Source organism: Macrotis lagotis, chromosome 1 (genome assembly GCF_037893015.1).
Source record: "Macrotis lagotis isolate mMagLag1 chromosome 1, bilby.v1.9.chrom.fasta, whole genome shotgun sequence".
Lineage (NCBI taxonomy): Eukaryota > Metazoa > Chordata > Mammalia > Peramelemorphia > Peramelidae > Macrotis > Macrotis lagotis.
Genome location: NC_133658.1, coordinates 40,134,552 through 40,157,993, shown reverse-complemented (window position 1 = coordinate 40,157,993; position 23,442 = coordinate 40,134,552). Strand labels below are relative to the sequence as shown.

Here is a 23,442-nt window from a genome sequence, read left to right as displayed (position 1 = left end):
CCCCGCCCCTTGGTGGCCGGAAGCCACTTCGGCGGCGCCGCACGGGGAGGGGGAGGGGCGGGAGGGGCCGGGGGAGGGGCCGGGGGCGGGCGCGCGTGCGCAGAGAGCATGGAGGAGGAGGCGGGGCCCGGGGTCTAGGAGGGAGGGAGAGGAAGGGAGGCGGCGCACGTGCTCACGCGTCCCACGTGCCGCCCCGGCCCGAGGCCCTCCGGGCCACCCCTGACCTTGCCCCGCCCCCTCCCCCTGGACCCCTGCGAGCACCGGCCCGGGAGTCAGGAGGACCTGGGTTCAAATCCGGCCTCAGACACTTAATGACCCAGCTGTGTGGCCTTGGGCAAGCCAAAAATAGAAAAAGGACCTGGCGGAGTGGTGAAGGGCTCCGGCCTTTCTGGAGGGCAGCGGGGAACTCTGCCCAAAGAGCAGGAAAAGCCTTCCTACCCTCCAACCAGCCATTCCAATTCCCTGCTATATCCAGAAGAAATCCTCAAGAAATGGGAAAATCTCACAAATATTCATAGCCGCTCTTCTTAATGGCAAAGAAGTGGAAAGAGAGAAGCGATGTCCCTCCATTGGGGAATGGCTGAACAAGTTAAGAGCGTGTGAATGTGATGGAATATTATTGTTCTCTAAGAAACCATAAAGATCCGACTGGAGAGAAGTACGGAAGGAATTTCAAGAACTGATGCTGAAGGAACCAAGAAGACTTTGTGAGCTGCCCAACCTCGGTGGGTGATGCAGCCCCTCTCGGCATCTCAGGCAGGACAGCCCCAGGAGACCTGGTATGGACAACACTATCCACATCCGGGGGAAGAAAAACAAAATCATAAAACCTTTCAGAATCTGAATGAAGACCACATTACTTTTTTTTTTACTACATTCACTTTTTAAAAATTTCTCTTATGTATCTCTTTCCTATCCCATGGTTTTCTTTCTTTTCCCTTAATCCTAATTCCTCATAACAGAAATGACAAATCTATTAACATGTTAAACACAAATGTGTTACCATATTCACATGACTGCAGTTGGGGGGGAGGGTGGAAGGAAATTACCTAACTTAATATAAATATACATGTAGATGAATATTGAAACACTTTCATAACATGTAATTGGAAAGATAAAATAAAATATCAATTGGAAAAAAAGAGAAAAAAGAGCTAGAAGCTCTGCCACCTAGACTGGCCAACTAGAAGCAAAGAAGGAGCCGTGGGTCTCTTCCCCTCTTCCTCCCGCCTAGAACCATAAAACTCTCTGTTTTAAACACATCCTACCTATTTACCTGCTCAGCCTGCAGTAGTGTTCAAGCTGAATGAGATCAGGGACAGGTGTGACTTTGTTCAATGAATGGGTTCATTGTAACTGAACCCAGAAAAAATGGAGACAAAATCCCTTGAAAATCAAACTAGGGTAGCTGTGGAGATAACATTGCTCTTTTCTAAGGATACTTTAGTGAATCTGTGACCTCATGATTTTGACTAGGCAAGTCAGAAATTACAAAGATAATTAGAATTGACAACTAAACCAATTATATGCTGCTTACCTCCTAATAATCCTCCGAGATAGGTAATTGTAAGCATTACTATCTCAGTTTACAGCTGGGAAAACTGACAACAAAACTGAATTCAAGTCTTCTGACCCCAAGGCATGTTCAACTAAATCATATTGAAATGAATTTGTTTACCATGTTTCTCCTACAAAATGCAATTATCTTTATATTCATTTCACAGAGCACCTAGAACACCAACATGTGCCAATGTCTCCTCCCTCACCAGCTAAATTTTGCCACTGTCTTTAAATCAAAATCACAATATCCATAATGAACTTTTCCCATGTCTCCTGATTTCTTCTTACATTCTCCCTCCATTTTTTTCTGGTTTTATTTTTTACTTAGTATCTGGACCCTTCCTAATCCATTTTTTTCTTTGTCTTTTTATTTTTTCTTAGTTATCTTTCTTAGTTCCTTATCCCTCAATGATAGTGAATATTCTCTTATCTGAGGGCAGAAAAATCTTGTATTTTTCTGATGCTGCTTGCTTATTCAATGTTAAGCATCAGTTTTCCCACTCTAGCTCATCTTCAAAGAGCTTCCAGTAAGACTTCCTAACCAGCTCACTCTCTTACTTAAAAATGTTCTACGATTGACAGTTATCTGTGTGGTATAAATTCAAACTTTCTAGCCTACCACACCGCTCATACCCACCACAAGCAGCTGCTCATTGTTCAGTTGTGCCCATCTCTTCCTATCCCAAGGATCCCTTCTATCCTCTACTATCTCCCAAAATTCACTTTTGTTGTTCATCTACCCAGGTTCACTTTTGTTGTTTCCATGTCACTATCTATCCATTTCTGCCCTCCCCTTTTCCCCTTGCCTCCAATCTTTCCCAACCTCAGGGTTTTTTCCCAATGGAGTCCTGTCTTCATATTATATGACTAAAGTTTTTAAGCTTCAGCTTCAATATTTGACTTTCCACTTAATAGACTGAATTAAGTATTGACTGATCTGATCTCCTTATTGTCCAAGGGGCTCTCAAAAGTCTTCTCCAACACCACAATTTAAGTGTTGATTCTTCAGCACTTGGCTTTCTTCACAATCCAATTCTCACAGATATACATTGCTACTGGAAAAACTATAACTTTGATAATATGGACCTTTTTGTTGGTGATTTGATGTCTTTGCTTTGTATGCTGTACAAGTTTGCCGTTACTTCCCTTCCAAGAAAAAAAGCATCTTTTAATTTCGTGACCTAAGTTGTTGTCTATAAGTGATCATTGAACCCAAAAATATAAAATCTGACACTGCTCCTATTTTTTTCTCTAATTGCCAGGAAGTGATGGAACCAGTTGCCAAGATCTTAGGGCTTTTTAATGTTCAACTTCAAGCCAGCGTTTACACTCTCCTCTTTTACCTTCATCAAGGGGTTTCTTAATTCTTCTTCACTTTCTGTCATCAGAGTGGTATCATCTGCATATCTGAGATTGTTGATATTTCTCCAGGCAATTTAAATTCCACCTTTTAATTCATCCAGTCTGGCATTTCACAAGAAGTACTCTGCATATAAGTTAAATAAATGAGGTGGCAATATATAGCCTTGTCATAACTTCTTTTTCCGATCTTAAACTAAGCCTCTTATGACTCCCTTTTCTCCAACCCTCTCAATTGAGATCCTTATCTCATATTTTACCCAAAACTTTGAGGTAATTTGTCTTTCCCAGAATTCCACTGCAGTAGGAATTTAAGGCTTTCCTAAATCAGGTGTCCCAACTTGAAATTGAAGCAAGAAACCAGGAACTCCAAAGTAGTTTAATAATCAAAATGGATTACTACATAGGCGCTGTCTGGGACAGCAGCCAGATGACAAAAGTGGATCACTGCAAAGATTGGCGGGGGGAAGCCCCATGGTAATTATAAAAACCAAACAAAAGAAGGAGGAACTATAGAGTATGTTATGGATTGACTGATCTTCTTGGGTTTTCTCTGCTTAGCACTGGGTCCAAGTCCCAGACATCTGGGTGTCATATCAGTGCTATTTGGGTGAAGTCCTGGGTGTGCAAGGCCTTGAATTGGCCACCATGCCCATTTTATTAATGCAACTTTCACCAATCAGGACCCCACACTACTTTATTCACCCCATTAGAGTATAACCTACTTGAGGGAAGATAGCAGTATTTTATTCATCCCTTAAGTGTTTTATATGTATATAGAAGATGCTCAAAAATCTTGGTTAAATAAATGAAAATTATTCACATTGTCTCTTCGTGCATCTGCATCTCTTAGCAACCCCCCCCCCCCCCCAAGCTACTTAAGAATGAATTCTGCTTTGTTGGTGCCATAGAAAGGGCCCTGGCTCTGGAGTTAGAGAAACCCAGCTCAAATCCCACCTCTGAAAGTTATTAGCTGTGTCCTTGGGCAAGTCACTTGATGTTACTAAGATTGATTCCTCCTCTATGAAATGAGGTTGGATTAGATGACTGGTGGTGAGGAGGTGCCTTCCAGCTCTAGAATCATGACTTGGTATCTTTGAAAGCATTGTACAAATCCATTTTCCTTTCCTTAGGAAATTTTATATTTAAAATCTTTCCCCCAATGGCCATCTTCTATTCCATCATAATTCCCCTTTATATTCATATAAATGACTTACAAAATAACTCCCCCAATAACAACCCTATGTGGTAGGTAGCATGCATTATATTATTTCCCTTTTCTCCACCCCCCCACTTTTTAAAATAGATGAAAAAATTTTATCTCATGGAAGTTGTAGGCAATCTCTGTGTTTAATTTCCATCCCTTTCTCTTAGCCTGTTCAATTTACTACAAATTTATAGAAACCACTTTTGTTAGGCAGGGCAAGTCTGGTAGTTCAGGTTTGGAACTGGAAAGAAAATAGATTTTTGTAGCCAGTTAATAAAATTTTTAGTTACCTATAGCACAGAAAAGTTGTGGCATTGATTCAGTTGGGTGTAGCTTCCCTGCCTCTCAGTTGATTGTGATGGTCTACTGGACAAGAAGCCTGAGCAAAGAGAAATGTCCTGACTCCTCTTGTACAGGCTTTTTGTATAAAGGTCATCATGGGGTTTTATCCTTTTGTCCCTTTGTGCCACAGTCCCTTGAGTCAAGCAAGTCTCACATTTCATTACATTTTAAGGGGAAAAAAAATTGATAGCAAATATTAAAAAATAAAAAAGAGAAATTATACAAATCAAGCAAATTTTAAAATAGCAAATATTAATTTAAAATGTCATATATTGCCCCATTATACCACATATGCCCACCACCAGCAATAAGGGACAATGGTGGCTTGTATCTATTGGCTACTCATTTGAACTCAGTTCTTCTAACTCCAGGGCCAATACTCTGTCCACTATATCACTTAGTTTCTCCAATAACCTCTTCTACTTCTTGGTGGGTCTAGATATTTTTCTTGCATCAAACCTAAATTTTCTTCACTGCAACTACTACTACTGCTCTTCTTTCTGACATCACAGGCCTAACAGAACAAGTATGTTTCCTCTTTCATTTAACAGCCTTTATGATGCTCCCTCTATTGTCTCAAGCCATTTAATGGATCCTCAGAAGGCACAGATTTAAGGCCCTTGACCACTTTGGATCCTCTCTTTTAGATACCATCCAATACATCACCTTTTCTTCCAAGTCTTTTGCTGGCTCATTCTAACTTTAAGGATGTTAAACCCAATGTGTTTTTAAGGATTTCATTCTAAACTCTCATTTAATTTGATAATTTTCTTTTGTAATGGGTATTAGGTTTCTTTCTCCACCCTCTCTTCCTAGGTCCATGCACAACTACATTGTAGATTTAATGCTTTTCCCCAGAGGTTTTACAACTCAACTTCATTCTCTAAATTCTCTTTAACTATTGGGCTCATGTTCTAAAGATAGCTTCAAGGGTTCTGATGGGGCAATGAAGAGGGATTCTCGAAGCTGTCTGGCTCTGCAATTCATAATAGGCAAACATACACAGGAAGCATCCAAAAAGAGGCTGTTCTTTGAAGGTACAGCAAGACCAGTAAGAAGGGACCACCATTTATTTAACTTATGCATCAACAAAACATTCACAGTTAGCAATAAAATCATCTTTCAGCTGAATTCCAGGATGACATTTCCCTGCTCAAACCAACATGTGGCCACAGTATTGAGAAGTTGGAGAGGCTACAGCCTCTACTTTTCCTCATTTAAAAAGGAATCATATCCACTCTATATGGTGCATGGCAAATGGCAAGTAAGGTTCAGTAAATGGATATTTCAAAATCTTGAGGAAAAAAAATAGACACAAACCTTTCATAGTAAATAGCTGCTACGGTTTGAACAGTAATGAGCATTGGATGGCAGTGGAAGGGGGAAAAAGGGAGAGAGGGTACAGAATAATGAATGTGCTAGACAACTGGAGGAGCCTACCAACCAGCCCACAGTGAAAAAACCCAAAGCGAGACTTTGGCTTCTTGGGTTTGATCACAGTTCTGGGCCAACACACATCACAGTTTTTCTTCTGGATAGCAGTGACAGGAAAACTAAAGACAGCTTCGAATGACTACAGTTCCATTGATAGAATGCATCTAGACGTCCAGGAATGGACATATTCCTCCAAAGAAGAGAAGAGGAAGTGTAATGTTTCTTGGTGGCCCAGTTCTTTCCACACCAAAGGAAGGATGACCCTCATTCCTATAATAAAAATGTTTCCAGTTTCTTGGAATTCTCATGGATGTCCAAAGTCCGGGTAATGATGCACACATCTACCCCAATTCCATAGCATACAGTCTTCAGATAGCAAAATATCTAAAGAAAATATAGGATGGGCTGGCAATTCATACACACAAAACAGAAGTAAAATCACAAGGAAGATGGCATTTCTGCAAATGGAGGAAGAGTCCAGAGCTAAGTCTGACATTTACAGTCTGATAATTTACTTTTCTCATGGAATTTTTTTAGGCTTTTTTTTTTGCAAGGCAATGGGGTTAAGTGATTTGCCCAAGGTCACACAGCTAGGTAATTATTGAGTGTCTGAGGCAGGATTTGAACCCAAGTACTCCTGACCCCAGGGCCAGTGCTCTATCCACTGAGTCACCTAGCTGTCCCTGATATTTTACATTTTAACACACTGAGTAAACAACCTAATACCAGTATATTCTTTAATATGATCAATGTACTTTGAATTTCTGAGACATCTTAGCATTTCTTGGTTAAAAAAAAATGCAAACTCTAAATGTAGCTCTCAACAATCTGAACTGATTGGGTTTTAGCTTGCATACCTTGACCTGATCTGAAATAGTGCAAAAGTTCCCAGGCTATTGGTCTGCCCCATCTATTCCTATTTTCATGAATAGATGGTGCAGTTTGCCCTGAAAAGGATTGTTATTGCTCCTTGATACTCAATCCAGAGATAGAAACATGTATTTTAGATAGGCAATCAGATTCTGATGGGTTTTTTCCCTTTTCTTCCTACATAAACATAGCAGAGATCTTTTTATGCACAAAATCTTTACTGTATTTCATAGCTATGCCAAGGGAAGATAAGGGAATAATGGTTAGAACACCATAGAGTCCTCTATCAAGCCCTTCCCCATTGAACCTAGAGACCTCAAACTTCCTACTCCCCTATATGAATCATCAACTTCCTCTATGTCCCCAAACAAATCTTGCTGACTTCTCAGTTTGGCCATGCCCCCGGCCCTTCACCTGTACAGATCCCCTCTGCTGGCCATTAACTCAAGTCTCCACAAGGTTTTTCTCATACTGACCTCCAAGTGATCTTTCTGATCGTTGACACTTATCCTAGACTTACTCTACATTCTGCCTTGAACACATATCCTGAATCTCCAACTAATTGCACTGGCTGGACAGCCCTTTCCCTAGAGTACTGATGAATGCTTGGTAGGCATTGGCATGCTCAAAAAATAGTCTGAATAAATGAATGTAGCTTCTAATGTGGACAACTCAATGAATGGGTTCCTGGCTGACCCATTCATGGCATCTCAAGGCTAATTCCGTCCTCTTTTACTACAAACAGGTACTTTGTCCATTAGGGCTAGGAGTGGGAATGGGGGTTAACCTGGGTATCTCTTAGCCAACATAAGTTTCTTGCCCTTTGAAGCTGTAAGCTGGAGGCCTTGCAGTGAGCAACTGAATGCCCTTGAAGTGGTCCTGATTAATCACTTTTGAGGAAATCAAAGAAGCTGCATAAAATGTGTTCATTTCTCTGATATGAATGTCACAATATTGTAAAGACTTGGGACACTAGGTAAGATGCTGACAGCTTTTCCTGAAGGAAAGTCAGAACTCTGGGACTGAAGCCAGCAAACTGCCATGAAGGAGGAGGCTCACAGCTTCTCCACTATCTGACAAGGAGTGGGAGATACAAGCACATCCTCGGCCTGGGTCCAGACTTAGGCCACAGTAAGTGTCCCCAGCCTGACCCCTTGGTCTCAGTGTGACTTGTGATGCCGGCTGGCAGTCTTCTTTGGAGAGCAAGGCTATCAGGCCCTACAAGTCAGCTTCAGCTCCAGCTCCACCCAGTTCCCTCTGGCCCTGCCAGAATGAGTCATAAACAAGTAAATTCACCCAGAGAACAGAATGGAGAGGTTTTGTGTCATCTCAAGCCCCTCCCCTAAATTCCCATTGGCAACTGGATGACCTCAGATCCGTGAGCACAGAAAACTGCCAATGTGCCACCAAGAAGGCTGGCTCTGGCTTTTCAAAGAAATCCCTAAGAAAGTGTGATGAGGTAGCTTAGAACCAAGCCGTGCTGCTGCTTACTCAGAAGGGGACCTCGGGGGCAGCCCAGCCTGGTGAAATGCCCTCTGATCAGACTGATCTGAAAAGCCCCTCTTTCTTCTCAGTCTTCTAATGGAGGAGGCTTGTCAATTTTCAAGTTCACCTTCTGTAAAATCCAAGGATGCCAATACTGCTCCTTTAAGGCAACCAGAATTCCAAATGGCAAAGTGCACTAGAACACAATGAGTCAGTCTACATGGATTGTGGACATCAACCATGCCTTTAGGAAGAGGGGGAAAAATGCTGCATAGCTGGCTATTCCTCTGCAAACTAGGGTTGCTTCTCCTAGAAGGAGGTCCTAAGGGTAGGGAGCTGATGATTACATGGAAACCTATAGAGAAATCAAACCTCCTTATCCTGCGGGACCTGACCTCATACATTTTTTCCCCCACTGATTTCCTCATCTGTCAAAGAAGCAGGTTAGACCACATGATTTCTAAGGTCTTGTCTAGCTCTACAGCCAAAGGCTTTAACCATTGAAAGGAGACAGGTCTAGTGACTTCATGAGTGAAAGAACCAGTGAGACTGGCCAAGGTAAAGATGACATGTGCTTTCTGGCTCCAGCTCATAACTCTCTGAGTTTACTGTGTCTAGTAGAGGCTTGACACTGGCTCCTGGCAAAGATCCAATAAAGTCAGATGTTGGAAGAGGAGGAAACAAAGACCTGATTTCACCTGTTTTACTACTCATGGAACCTGCTAGATAGGAAGACTTAATTTTTAAAAATTTGGTTGAACTGATTAAAAACAAAACACAACACTTTATTTTAAAAAAAAGTCTTTTTTTTTTTTTAGTTGTCACTAGGTTGCTCAGTCCATACTATATAACTTCAAGCAAGCTCACTTTATTCATTTGTAAAATTGGGACACTGGATCTCTAAGATTTCTCCAAGTTCCAGCAGTCTGTGGTTCATTTTGGCTTCCAGTATGATGGGGAGCCTTGGACCTGCCCCTTTCTGGGCCTCCATATCCCATCAGCAAAATGAAAATCAACCCCTTCTTATCCTTCTCACAATGTGCAACCAAAGTGGTATCTGTAAAGTGCTTTGTGATCCTTAGACACAAGATGCATTGTAACCAAACAATGAGTGGACTCAAGCACCAAGCCCCATGTCATTACTGCCACTTCGCTTCTCATAGTCACTCTCTCTATACTAACACCATAATGATGGTGTGCTGCACAGTCTTCATACCTGATATGTTTAAGAGTTTTAATTTATCAGCTAGTTTAAAAAAGATTAAAAGGAGTGGTGAGAAAAGAGGGGACAACATTCATTATGGCAAAAGGCAAAGGACCCAGGGTACGGGAAATCCCCAGACAAGAAAACACCATCTTATGGCAATAGGAGAGCAGTTGGACAGGGGCCTGTCTAAACAAGGCAGAATAGCAGCCTAAGTCCATCACTGCTATGTCTTCTATGAGGAGTTGACCTTAGCAAGTTTCCTCTGTGAAATCTTTTGGCAATAACGGAACAACTACTTCTGAGTCCCTGGACTAAGCCAATTTTTTTCAGAAAAAGAATTAGCTGCCCTTCAGGATCAAGGTTTAACAAATCCATCTCCTTTACCTTCTCTTTAAACTCGCAAAAGTCTGAGTCATTTGCTAGTTGCATAGTTGTACTGTCACTCAACTCCCATGTACTCCCCCAAACATTATTATTTTATCATGGAGTAACCCAAGGAGTGCAAAGTAACTCTGAGAACAAGGAGAAAACAGAGACAAGTGAATCATTACCTTGAGTTTTAAAAAATAGATTTTGCTTCTCTTGGAGAAGGTTTAGCTAAGGTTAAAAAAAAAACACAAACCAATCTGCTTATTTTCTTGCTAGAATACTCACAAAACTCTAAAGGCAACCAATACTTTCATTTGTTCCAATTCTAATAAAAACTGTTTTAAACCTGAAAGCTAATTGAGCCAAAATGCCCAATGAGCCATTCCTGCTGAGGTTTTGGGAGGACCTGTACAGATTTCCAATCTTTGTTATCTGAATGCAAAGAGAAATGTGAGTATAAAAGTGGAGCTCTCCCTTTGAATAATTTGAGGATTATTTCAAAGGGAAAATTATAGGTTTATTTACAAAAGAAGTCTCTCCCATGGTGCCAGAACATTTTTACCTTTTTATCTAAAAAAACACACTCTCAGCCTTCTGAATTTCAGAAATTCAGGGCCTCAGAGTCTTCCATGATCTTTAGACACAATCCTAAATCTTTCCAAATCTCATGATTGGTTTTTTCTTGTGAAACTATAAAGTAGTAGTGATTTGGTTAGTGAGAGTAGAGATGAAGTGCTTGGCCATTATCAATGGGTGCTTCAGATCCTCTGTTTCTTAGTCTAAAAAAGTGAGACTTTGATTACTACTGCCTATGAAGACTGGTCAACCCCATCATCCTTCTTTACTTGGAGACAATGGAAAAATCCAGTCACTAATTCATTTCACTACAAAACCATTCCTGATCCCATGCAATGTCCCTGGGGGGCCAGGATTCCTCTTTGGATAGAGTTCTTCAACAAACTGAAACCTAGGGGAAATCTTGTCTGGCGTACTCTTGGGTCCACCAGGCTAGTGCTTGGTTCTGTTAGGACGGCTTCTCAGGAAGCTGCCCAGCTCCTGTTGTAAAGCATGAAGGGCACAGCATGGGCCACCCTGAGGAAAGACTGAAGGAAGGAGTACAGGTATTTCTGCCATTCCAAGAGAAGGTCAAGGGAGTCTGAGTAGAAGGTGGATTCCAGTTTGAACCAAGCTAAAAATCAGTAAATGAAAGTGGCTTCTGATTTTGGCATCAAAGACATGAAGTTGTCAGAACCCAAATGGCTGCAGGTGGTACTCCAGGTTGAGATGAAAGCAAAAGGGAAACCAGGGTCTGTTCACAGAGTAGGAGACTCCTTGCAAATGGCTCGTGGCATCAAGTAAACAGTGGACAACCCAGAGTTTCCACTAAGAGATTGCTCTGAAAGGTTAACTTCTTAGCTTGTAAAGAGTCAAATCTTCATGGCATTTACATGGCATATTTCTGGGTCCATTCTCTGGCCAATCTGTTATACCTGTAAGAGAAAGAGCAAAGGTTCTCAATACTATAGCGGAAATATATAGAGAAATGAGTCAAATTTATCAGAATACGAGCCATTCTCCAATTGATAAATGGTCAAAGAATAGAAACAGGCAGTTTTCAGATGAAGAAATTGAAGCTATCTATAGACATGAAAAAATGCTTTACATCATTATTGATTAAAGAAATGCAAATTAAAACAACTCTGAGGTACCATCCTCACACTTATTAGATAAGCTAATGTGACAGAAAAGGAAAATGACAAATGTTGGAGAGGACATGGTTAGGTTACTAATGCACTTTTGGTGGAAGTATGAACTAGTCCAACAATTCTGAAGAGCAGTTTTGAACTATGACCTAAAGTTAATACAACTGTGCATACCCTTTGATCCAGCAATACCACTATTAGGTCTGTATCCCAAAGAAATCGTAAAAAAAGGGAAAGGACAAACATGTACAAAAATATTTATAGGAGCTCTTTTTGTAGTGACAAAGAATTGAAGAGTGAGGGAAATCAATTAGGGAATGACTGAACAAGCTGGGTGGGGTATATGGGTGCTAAGGAGTACTATTGTTATGTAAGAAATCACAAGTGGCTAGACTTCATAAATGCCTAGAAAGACTTGTATGAACTATTTTTTTTTTAGGTTTTTGCAAGGCAAATGGGGTTAAGTGGCTTTCCCAAGGCCACACAGCTAGGCAATTATTAAGTGTCTGAGACCGGATTTGAACCCAGGTACTCCTGACTCCAGGGCCGGTGCTTTATCCACTGCGCCACCTAGCCGCCCCTTATGTGAACTATTGCTGAGTGAAGTAAGAACACTGTACACACTAACAACATTGTGAGATGATCAACTATGATGGATGTAGTTCAGAGATCAAGGACAGCCCTGAGAGTTCTGTAAAGGAAAATGCCATCCACATCCAGAGAAAAAACTATGGAGTCTGAATGCAGAGTAAAGCATAGCAAATACTAAGTTTACTTTTTAAAACTTCTTTTATGTTTTTATTTTCTTTCTCATGTTCTTCCCACCCTTAGTTCTAACTATTCTTTCACAACATGCCTAAGATGGAAATATGTTAAAACATGATGGTAGGTGTATAACCTTTTTCAGATTGTCTGAGAGGGGTGGAAAGGGAGGATGGTAGAAAAATATGAAACTCAAAAGCTTGCCAAAGGATGAAGGTTGAAAACTATCTTTGCATGTCTGAAGTCATTAAAAAATTTTTTTTAATTTTTAAAAAATTATATAGAAACAAAAAGACTCCTCTTTCTTCTAATTCTCTTGAAAATTTGAGCACTCTTACATCATGGAAGCAACAATGACCTGTTAGTTAGGGGTCCCAGCCCAGAAGGTCATTCGTCACTTCTTTATTTTTTTATTTTTTTATTTTATTTTTTTATTTTTTTAGGTTTTTGCAAGGCAAATGGGGTTAAGTGGCTTGCCCAAGGCCACACAGCTAGGTAATTATTAAGTGTCTGAGACCGGATTTGAACCCAGGTACTCCTGACTCCAAGGCCGATGCTTTATCCACTGCACCACCTAGCCACCCCTCATTTGTCACTTCTTCAAGAGTCACCTGGTCTTTCTCCTGATTCCCTTCCCCTATTCTATGTAATGACATAATAAGGATAGTAGGAAAAGCCCAAGCTTATGTTACCTGAGAATAACGAAAACTAACTTTATGATCAAAGAGGCAAGACAAAAAGAGCAGCCTGATCAAGTCCCAGAAAGTGACGTGAAAGGTTAAATTAGAATCTAATGTGAGAAAAGAAAACAAAAAGGCTAATTTTAATCAGAGAATCCCAGGTTTAGCAGCAAAAAACTCTGGGGTTTTCCTCATGGGACTTTGGATAAACATTACTTGGTAAATCATGTTCTTTTCAAATGTCATCAATGACATCAATAATAATGCAAAATGTGGTTAGGGGAGTTTCTATAATTCCTGTTATTCAAAGGATGGACTGAGTGACATAAAAAAACTCAAAAGTGAAATTTCACACATTTTTGCACTCAGTTAAAAGACTGAGAAACCAGAGCAGTTAAAGAGGAATAAATCTAAAGAAGAAGTGGGCCAGAAAAATATGTCAAGAGGGGAAAAAGTTTTCCTCCAGAATTCAATAATTACATAGCTGCAAAGAGCCCTCATCTACCTTGCCTTTTTTTCAGGTTCTCAAATGAGGCTTCTATTTAACAGATGTCCATCAATCAACATGCTCAAGTGGCTAACAAAATCCTTAGGACTCCTGATGAGAACCTTCTGGGAAAGTGACAGTTCAGCCTCAAGGAATCAGCCTAAAGTAGAGGCCCCAAAAATGGAGGTTTAGAGATTCATCTCCTGAGAAACAGGGGGTGGATCCAGGAGTAGAAAAGGACTCCAGAACAAGCCAAGGGAGAGATTTGTTTTGCTTGATTATGCACATTCATTTACTTGACTATGCACCCATGGGGATGGGTGGAAGAGAGAGAAAATAAATTATTTGTTAATTTTTTAAGTTACCTCTTTTCTAGAATGGAACATTAATGCTCTGTTGGTGAAGTTGTGAACTCCTCCAACCTTTCTGTAGAGCAATATGGAACTATGCCCAAAGATCAATAAAACTGTTCATACTCTTTGACCAGCAAAACCAATACTAGGCCTATATCCAGACAAAATCAGAAAAAAGGGGAAAAATCCTACATAATCCAAAATATTTATAGCAGCTCTTTTTGTAGTGGCAAAGAATTGGAAATTGAAGGAATGTTCATTAATTGAGTAATGACTGAACAAATTATGATATATGAATGTTATGGAATACTATTGCTCTATAAGAAATCATGAATAGTCCCACTCTAGAGAAGCATAGAAAAAATTAAATGAACTGATGCTAAGCAAAGACAGCTGAACCAAGTGAACACTGTACACATTAACAACATTGTGAGTTGATCAACTATGATGGAAGCAGCTCCTATCAGCAATTCAGAGATCTAGAACAATCTTGGGAGACCTGTTATGGACAATGCCATCCACATACAGAGCAAAACAAAACACAACCCACAGAATCTGAATGGATACTGTGTTTATCTTTTAAAAATTTCTCTTAGGTTTTTCCTTCTTATGCCATGATTTTTTTCTTTACCCTTGTTCCTAATTCCTCATACTCAAAATGACTAATATGTAAAGATGTTAAACACAAATGAACATGTACAACTTTTACCAGACTGTTTGCTGCCGGGGTGGGGGGTAGAAAAATGTATAACTTATAAATATGCAAGTGAATGAATGGTGAAAAATGTTCATAACATGTAAATGGAAAAATAAAATATCAATCAAAAAATATCAATCAAAAAAAAGGCTCACACACACTCAAAAAAGTTACCTTTTTCTAGATATTTTAGCAATTATCAGTATCCAATTGGACCAGATACTGTTAGCAAGTTTTTTCCCCCCTGCATTTGATTTATCTTTAAGCATTATAATTAATATTGAATGTCAACTGGACTAATTAAATCTGCTTAGCAACCACTTAAAATTAATTAATTCAACAAAACTCTCCTAAATTGGCAGCTCCTGTCTCAGGGTTTCCATCAGGGCTCTGGCCTGATGATCTCAGGGATTCTACCTCACAGTATCAGTCACTGAGCTCCGCTTTTTGTGTCTTAATTTAATTTCACAAAGGTCTTCCCAAATTTCTTTATATTGCTTATGTAGACTAGTCTTAATGGCATGAATATAGCTCCATTAAATCAATGCACCACAATGAATTTAACCAGTTTGCTACTGTATAACATTTAGGTTAACCTCTAGTCCCAATTGTAAGTAATCCTGTTATGAAAATCTTTGAGCAAATAGAGAGTTTTTTGTTTTTAACCTGTTTTGATAACACCTTCAAGGTGTATTGCAAACAATGGAATTATTGAGTCAGAGTGTGATTATTTGTCAAATTTTAACTGCCAGATTGTTGTCCAAAAATATCATACAAGTTTGCCCTTCTATCAGTAATCAATGAGAGTGTACCTGTCTTCTCCAAGGCCAAAGTTTGCCAACTTTTCAAGTTCATGCTACTTTTTCCATGCTGTGTCTAGTGTAGTTTCTGCCATGCCAGGCACAGAAGCCGTCCAATAAAACATCAGCATCAGTCAGGACAAGTGAGTTGGATGACTTCTGAAACCTAGCACCCCCTAACAAAGGTATTTGTTTGTTGTTCCCCTCTGTCAGCATACCTGTCTTCTTTCTCCACTCCCACTGTGTCACACACCATATCATCGCCTACCTCTAGACCTTTGCATGGCTCCCAATGCTCCCCTCACTGCATCCTCAGTCCTTCTCTTCTTTTAAGATGTACTTTAGGGTGGCTAGGTGGCGCAGTGGATAGAGCACTGGCCCTGGAGTCAGGAGTACCTGAGTTCAAATCTGACCTCAGACACTTAATAATTACCTAGCTGTGTGGCCTTGGGCAAGCCACTTAACCGCATTGCCTTGCAAAAAAAAAAAAAAAAAACCTAAAAAAAAAGAAAAAAAGAAAAAAGAAATCATGGCATATTTGGGAGCGGCTAGGTGTCATAGTGGATAAAGCACTGGCCTTGGAGTCAGGAGTACCTGGGTTCAAATCCGGTCTCAGACACTTAATAATTACCTAGCCGTGTGGCCTTGGGCAAGCCACTTAACCCCATTTGCCTTGCAAAAACCTAAAAAAAAAAAAAAATGTACTTTAACTCCTTCCTTCAGGATGCTATCCTTCTGGATTTCTCTGGGGCTCTCTCCAGTACGCTCCCTCTCAAACTTCCTTGTTTTTAACTACTCTGGAGTTATTTGTATTTATTCATTTTATATTTTGCTGAATATATTTTTAAATGTACTTGTCCTCTCTCCCATTAAATGTCAGTCCTTTACAAAAAAGGGACATTTTATTCTTTGTACTTGCACCCTAGGCCCTCCTCCAGAGCCTGGCACATAGCAGGCCTGTGGGCTGACTGAAATCCCTATGATCTTCTCTGCCACATGAGCCCTGAGGAGCTCTGGTTCTTGACCCTCCATATGCCAGCTGAGTCTTTCAAGTGTTGAATTTAGCCAGACCACTGGAGGAAACAGTTTTTCAAACTTTCATGATTTCAACAGTGGCAGCTGGTGAGTTCCATAGAAGGGGCAATTGCTTCTGAAGCAGCCGACCATCCCCTTCTTCCTCCTTAAAAACCACCAGACTGACTAGTGAAGGACCTAAACAGACTTCCTGTTTATAACTCACACCTTCATCCACTAGCCTATACTGTCTTTTTGCCAACTGACTCCAGTAGTTTGGTGGATATCTTACAAAACAGACCTGTTATTGGTGACCTGTTATTATAAAGAAATAGTGAGGAATAACCTTCAACAGATAAACCTGAGGACAAAAGGTGACTTGCCCAAGGACTGACATTTGTTAAACCAATTACAGGAAAAACAAAAAACTCAAAGTGAGGGCTTACTTTTCTCGATCAGCTTTGTAGGTGTGGGCTATCTCAGGAACCAGAGGGTCATCAGGGTTGGGGTCGCAGAGCAGGGAACAGATGGATAACAGAACTAAGAGAAAAAGAAGAGTTGAAGCAGCAACTCTTATGTGTTCTGGTGAGCTCCTCCCCCCCTCAATGGCACTCCAGGAACTTCAGGGTCTGCTAGGGTAATTGTCCTTTATAACTCATCTATGCTCCAGGGTTAGTCCACCCCACTGATCACTCCCTGGCCACTGGCATATCTTTGTCTCACCTCCAGTCTGACTCCACTCCTCTGCAGAAGCCTGCATTCCCCAGGATGGGTGCCCTCCATTCCTCTGAAATAGACCTAGCAAGCTCTCTAACAAACTTCTCCCTTCTCTCCTCCTCCCAACCTCTTGACTCATGTTCCATCTCTGACTCTGAGAACAGTCCAATCATTACCTCCAATCCTGGAGAGGATGTGTCAACCAACCGCCCTATGGGTCCACCCACTGGCCCTCTGACTCCCCCCAGGCAAAAGCCCCCTCCCTGACAGTCACTCCTTCCCCCACTGGGACATGAGTGACCAAAGGGCAAAGCCTATTTTTTTGTTTGCATTTGTAGCTCAAGTGTTAGACAAAGCACTTTTACAAATGCTTATTCATTTTTAAAACCCAACACTGGCTACCCATTCCCTAAGGAACTTTGGGACCATCATGAAAAGTCTCTGGGACTCAGTTTCTTCAGGAGTCACCTCAGAAACAAAAGTGCCTTCACCCCTTAGCTCAGCACTTAGCAGATATGGCCAAAAGCCCATAACCTACAAAAGAGCTGGGAAGACATTCTTATTAACACTCAGACTGTAACCACATGCCCCCCATTCATTCAGGAGGCTGAAGGCCAGAATAAGGAATGTAGTGATTCCACAGCTTCTACTCTAAAGCCCAGGTCTGAAGGCAGGGAAAACTCATGGCTCAGAAGGAGGGAAGGCCAGGCCAAGCCAAGCCAGGCCAGGCCAGGCCAGGCCAGGCCAGGCCAGGGAGCAAGACCATTCCATCTACTGCTTCTATCATTTTGTTTTCCTCCACCTCTTTCTTCAGGGGCAAGTGATGGGTTGGTGGGGACTAATGAGGGGAAGGGGACCATTAGTTTTAAGGAAGGAAAGGAACTCTGAGATCACCTGTTACAACACCTTCATTTTACAGATAAGAAAGTTGAGGCAGAAAACAAGGAGATGCTTAATCTAAGGTCACTGGGAATTATGATGACAATGATGATATTAATTTAATGCTTTAGAGCCTCCCAATCACTCCGGGAGATAGGAATTGCCACCTTCATTTTTATAAGGAGTTGATGGGATATCACCCAGGTTTTAAGGTGATCATCTCACCTAGCCTAGTGTTATTTTCAGCAGCAGTGGAATCATGCTTCATTCTCACTTTATTGCTGCAGAGATAACAGTAGTTACTCTAAGCAAATGTGGCTATGTCCTAATGACAGAAAAACTGAGTATTTAAATAATGGGGGGGGGGGGAATCACATGAGATACTTTATGTAAGGATATAGGTTCAAATTCAGTTTAATAACTAGAGATCTAGACAAGTCATAATACCCATTCATGACCTCAGCAACTCCTAGGACTTAACTACACCCTCAAAGATGGGTTTCTGTGTTGATGAAAGGATTTCCCCAAGCTGAAGAAATCAGACCTTCCCTGAGAATTGAAAAAAATAACGAGCTTCCAAATTCTATTTTTTGCTTTCCTGAGTATAAAGGCTGAGTGTCTTCAAGACACCTCTCCTCTATTCAGTGGGGCTTGGGGATGGACCAGGGAATATATAGGGGTACTCAAACAAGAAGCAGCAATAAAACTTTCCAAGAGAGCTCTCCTCTTCTCCCTAGGGCTTTATCTTCTAAGATTACCCATCCATCTACACACATGCCCACGGGAGCTCATACCAAGCTCTTTACATGTTGTTTCCCATACTGGACTGGGAATTCCTTAAGGGCAGGGCCTAATTTAGCCTTTGAGTCCCCAGAACTTGACACAAGGACTGATACAAAGTAGGAGCTTAATAAATGCTTGCTGAACTTAGAGTTCACTTTTCCCCTCACTAATCTATCCATGGCCACATCGACTTCCTCTTGCTTCCCCTTACTCCAGTTCTGAAGAAGCTGCCTACCTATGTGACCCCCAAATGAGGATAAATCAGGTCAAGCTGCCATAGAAGGGGCCCAGGGCAGGAGCTGCTCCAAAGGTTCTCCAGTGCTCACTGGAGGGCAGGCTTCTTGCTATGACCATCCCAGAGACTGGGAGCTGATTCACAGACTGTGCCCTAAAGGATGGTGAGCCTTTCCCTTTTGAGTCCTTTGAAGCACCAACCAGCCTGAATGTTGTCAGCATGAACCACAGCCCTGGTTAGGGGAAAATGAGGGGAGTAAAGACAGAGAGAAAAAACCTTCTAGGGCTAAAATGTTTGTTTTAGGTCAGACCCATCTAAAATGACTAGGATGGAAGCAGGATATTGTTTAAGGCATAAGCAAAAACTTGAAGAACTACCAAGGACTGAAAAAAAAAGATGAAATTTAAGAAGGGAGCTTTTGTCCCCCATCGGAGGACTGTGAGGGAGGCCAGAAATCCCTGCTGGACAGCCCAGCTCCTGGGGTGGGTCATAAGCTTATTCCCTAAAGCTGGGGGAAACAGCTTAACTCATTAACCAGACACTCTCTAGCTCTAGATTTTATTTATTTATTTATTCATTGTTCTGACTTTTTTAGCCCAGGTTCTTGAATCTCATTTATTAGCCATTTCTCCTGTATTAAACTCTAGGAATGCAAAAAGAAACAAAAGGCAATCCTTGACCTCAAGGCACTCATGGGGGAGACAACAAACAACTATATACTATAGAAATTGGACACAATGAAAAGAGGGAAGCTTCAGAATGAAGAAGGGTTGGGAAGGGCATCCTGGAGAAGGCAGGATCTGAGTTGAAACCCAGAGGAAGCCAGGTAGAGGCAGGTGAGGGAGAAGAACATTCCAAGTCTGGGATACACATAGATAACGTCCTGAGATGAGAACTGGAGGGTCTTGTTAGAGGGATAGGCAGGAGTCTGGGCTCACTGGTTCAAAGAGGACCTCTCTTTAGAGGACCTCTAGGGTTAAGGTGTAGGAAGACTGGAAAGAGAGCAGGTTATGAAGGGCACTCTACATTTGTTCCTGGAGACAGGAAAAGTCACTGGAATTGATTGAGTAGGAAGTGAGAGGAGGAGGAGGTCTACGCGTGTGACACTGGGTGGCTAAAAGGAAGATGGATTAGAATGGAAAGAGACTGGAGGCAGGCAGATCCAGGCCCAGGTGTAGTCCAGGCATGAGGTGATGTGGCCTATACCTGTGGGGGGGGGGGCAGTGTCAGGTAAGAGATATTATGGAGGTGGAGTGGATGGGTCTGGGCACCAGCTTGGGCAGGGGAGTTGAAAGATAATGAAGAGTTCAGAAGGACATCGGGATTTCAAGCCCAAGGACATCCTCTACAATGGGGGGGAGGGGGGGAATGAATTCTGTTCTTCTGGATGTATTGAGTTTAAGATGTTTCCTGGAGGCATGGTCCAAGACATCTGAAAGGGAGTTCTATCCTACCCTGGATTCAGGAAAAGCATCACTTCATCTCCTCTAAGACTTTCTGTCTAAACAAAGTCCTCTAAGCAGTTACTCTAGCTTTCTGGCCTTGTCTTATCAACTTGCCTCTGCTTCGTGGGTTCTGGGTGAGTCTCCAACTCACTCACATCTTATTGCTTAACTAAGTAGCTTCAATGTTTCCTAATAGGAATCTTCTATCCTTAGTCACAAATTGGTTGTCCCCAAGTCTACACTTAATGCATTTTAGCTCATTAACAACAATAGTTATCCCTTCCACATGGAGGGGGCTGGAGTCTGGCATCCCCTTGATCTGGAAAAATTTTTCAGCCCTCCCTCTGTAGAGGAGGAAAAAATATGAATTTTTTTTCTTTTATGAGGCATTCATAGTAACTTACTGTAAAATTTGGGTTAAGTATTTGGTCATAGGCTATATTATACAATACTATACATATATTTTATGCATTTCTGAATTTCTAAACTTTTTCCATGTCATCTGCTAGTCTTTGATTGACATTTATGGCTTCTGCCAAATTCCCATTTAATTTCTTATGCTTGACCCATGATATACCAAAACCGTGATAGGGTAAATCATGATATGGAAAGAATCACTTTTTTTGCCTTTATCAAGAATAACTTACATTCTAATTATTCTTGCCCCATCTTAACAGACATACTTTCTCACCTTGGTATGGTTTTAGCAAGAAGGATTTTCATCATCCAAAGGAATAAAAATATACTTCAATTTGAACTTGTTGGTAGTTTCTCTACAAGTCCTTTGAATTGGGCTTCCTAAAAATCAAGGTTTGAAAAGCCCCTGAAGAACTGAAAACCTCTTGCATGTCCAATAGCAGGTGATGGATGGCATTTTCCATCAAGTCCTCCTGAGACATGGCATATCAAATGGCTACAAGTGATTCTACATCCCTTTTTCATTCCTACCTTTTGATACAGTTAATGCTGGAGACCACTGAGATCTCAGGATGTCAAGACAGATGCTGCCATTGCTGTTGATATTAGGGTGATAAATTTTGGTTGTAAAAGCAACCTGAAAGGATAAAAGACCAAAAGCTAAGATTAGGAATGAGGCTATTCCAGACCTTCTGAATTTGCAAAATCAATGAAGTTAAAATTAAAAGCACTATTAGGAAGGATATAGCTAAGATCACACCTTGGTGTCCATCACTTCACTACCAGCTCTCACCAGCCTCAAATCTGGTCTCAGGTTTACCTCGTGGCCAGGAGGTTCAGACAGGATGGGAATCATCCTCCTCCTCCTGCTCTGGAGCAGCCCTGTTACTTAAGAGTAGATGAGGCCAAGAAAGCTGGCAAGTAAAACCAGAGAGGACCTCCAGGCATGTCCCTGAAATAGACCCTCCTCCTTGGGAGCCTTGAAAGGCAATTGAACTTGTTGGGGTTTGTTGCAGGCCAGACCTACATCTAGGAAATACCAACCTAGAGATTCTTGTCAATACTGATACCATAACTAACATAGAAGAGAAGGATATTTAACTAAGGACTCAACAGTGGGCAAGAATTCAGGAGCTCTATTACCAAAATACAACTTACATTTACCCATGGCCTGCCATGTTTTCCCTCTTGAATGAACTTACCACACAGAGAAGGATGGCAGTGGAAGGAAATATACTTTTGGAGTGGGGGGAAAAAAACAGTGACCATCATAGCTATAAGAAGTCTATACTGTCTTTATGAGGATAAATTTCTACTGAAAAAGGACCACAATCATGTCTAAGACTTGAAATCAAGTAATATAGTAAAAAAAAGCCTGTAAGAATTTATTTTATTTTTTCCTACTTATTTTAGCCTATGGAAGTATAAAAAATGAGTTTGCAACTCCTGCCATCATTCTTCTAAGTAAAATAAAAGCAAGAACCAAATTATCTTAACACTAGATGGATCACTGATAATTTTAAACTAATCATAGCTCTCACAATACTGAGAAAAATAAGGGTAAAAAAAATGAGAACTGGGGAATTGGAATGGTACTAGACTTGACATCACAGTTGAAATCCCACTTGGCCACTTTTACTACCTGGGGCAGGTGACTAACTCTCTCTTAGTTTCTTCATCTGTAAAAGTGATAGAGGTAGGTCAGATGATCCCTAAAGTCACTTATGATCCTATGATCGTGAGTGTATGAACAACTCCCTAGAATATTTGTTGACTACACTCATACTTACACTCATACTTCACTTAGGTTAGTGAAAATAAAGATATCATTTTTCCCCATCCAAGTTCCCTATGGGTGTCTCTGGATCTCAAGTTAAGTACCCATGATTTAAACCAATGAGTCTAGTTCCATAAGCCACAGGAAAATGTCTCATGCCCAAACCTACTTTCTAACATAGGAAAGTTTGGTGGTGTTTCAGTGATTAATTCATTCTCTCACCTTCCTGCTTTATGAATTTAACAACTATAGAATGGCTAGGAGATCTCTTGAGAGTTTATCGACTCTTCTCTCGCTTTTCTAGGAAGGTACAAACTGCTAAAATAAGTGATTCACTATGGGGATGTAATATAAATGTTGAAATATCTTGCCCATATTGGTTAAAGAAAAGAATGGTTGAGACAGAGGCATACCCTAGGCTTTATTTGGTTATCTTAATATAGACATGTATTCTGATTGAAGTATGTTTAGCTTAGTTATACATGTAGAACCTATATCAGATTACTCACTGTCAAGGGGTGGGGAAAGGAAAGGGAGGGAGAAAGAAAAATGTGGAATTCAAAATCTTACAAAAAATGAATGTGGAAAACTATCCCTGCATGTATTTAGAAAAATAAATATGGACATACATACATATATATATATATACATACATATATATGTCCCCACACACACATATGTATTCAAAATTATTCAAAATGATGCTTTAACAAGGGACTGGGACTAGCTCTGAGTTGTCATTGGTAGAGGGCACTCCTGGTGAGTGAAAACTAGCCCTTTCTTAGAACACTGAGAGATTAGCAGACTTGCCAATGAAAAAGCTAGAGGTGTGAGAGGGAACCCTGAACCCCAGGGCTCTC

General features: G+C 40.9%; 1 protein-coding gene across 2 annotated transcripts in view; it reads right to left on the bottom strand.

The window, feature by feature from the left end:
- Nucleotides 1-4,277: 4,277 nt before the first annotated feature.
- UBE2D4 (ubiquitin conjugating enzyme E2 D4) overlaps nucleotides 4,278-23,442 on the bottom strand; it is a 38,715-nt gene continuing 19,550 nt past the window's right edge. The window contains exons 4-6 of one of the 2 annotated variants that reach the window (XM_074198452.1): nucleotides 21,337-21,442; nucleotides 16,776-16,869; nucleotides 4,278-11,323 (exon numbers count right to left, since the gene is read on the bottom strand). In XM_074198452.1, coding sequence (XP_074054553.1) covers nucleotides 11,278-11,323; nucleotides 16,776-16,869; nucleotides 21,337-21,442 — 246 coding nt within the window. In that variant the 3' untranslated portion in view covers nucleotides 4,278-11,277. The remainder of the gene's footprint in view (nucleotides 11,324-16,775; nucleotides 16,870-21,336; nucleotides 21,443-23,442) is intronic. The other variant, XM_074198449.1, reaches the window with a different exon arrangement.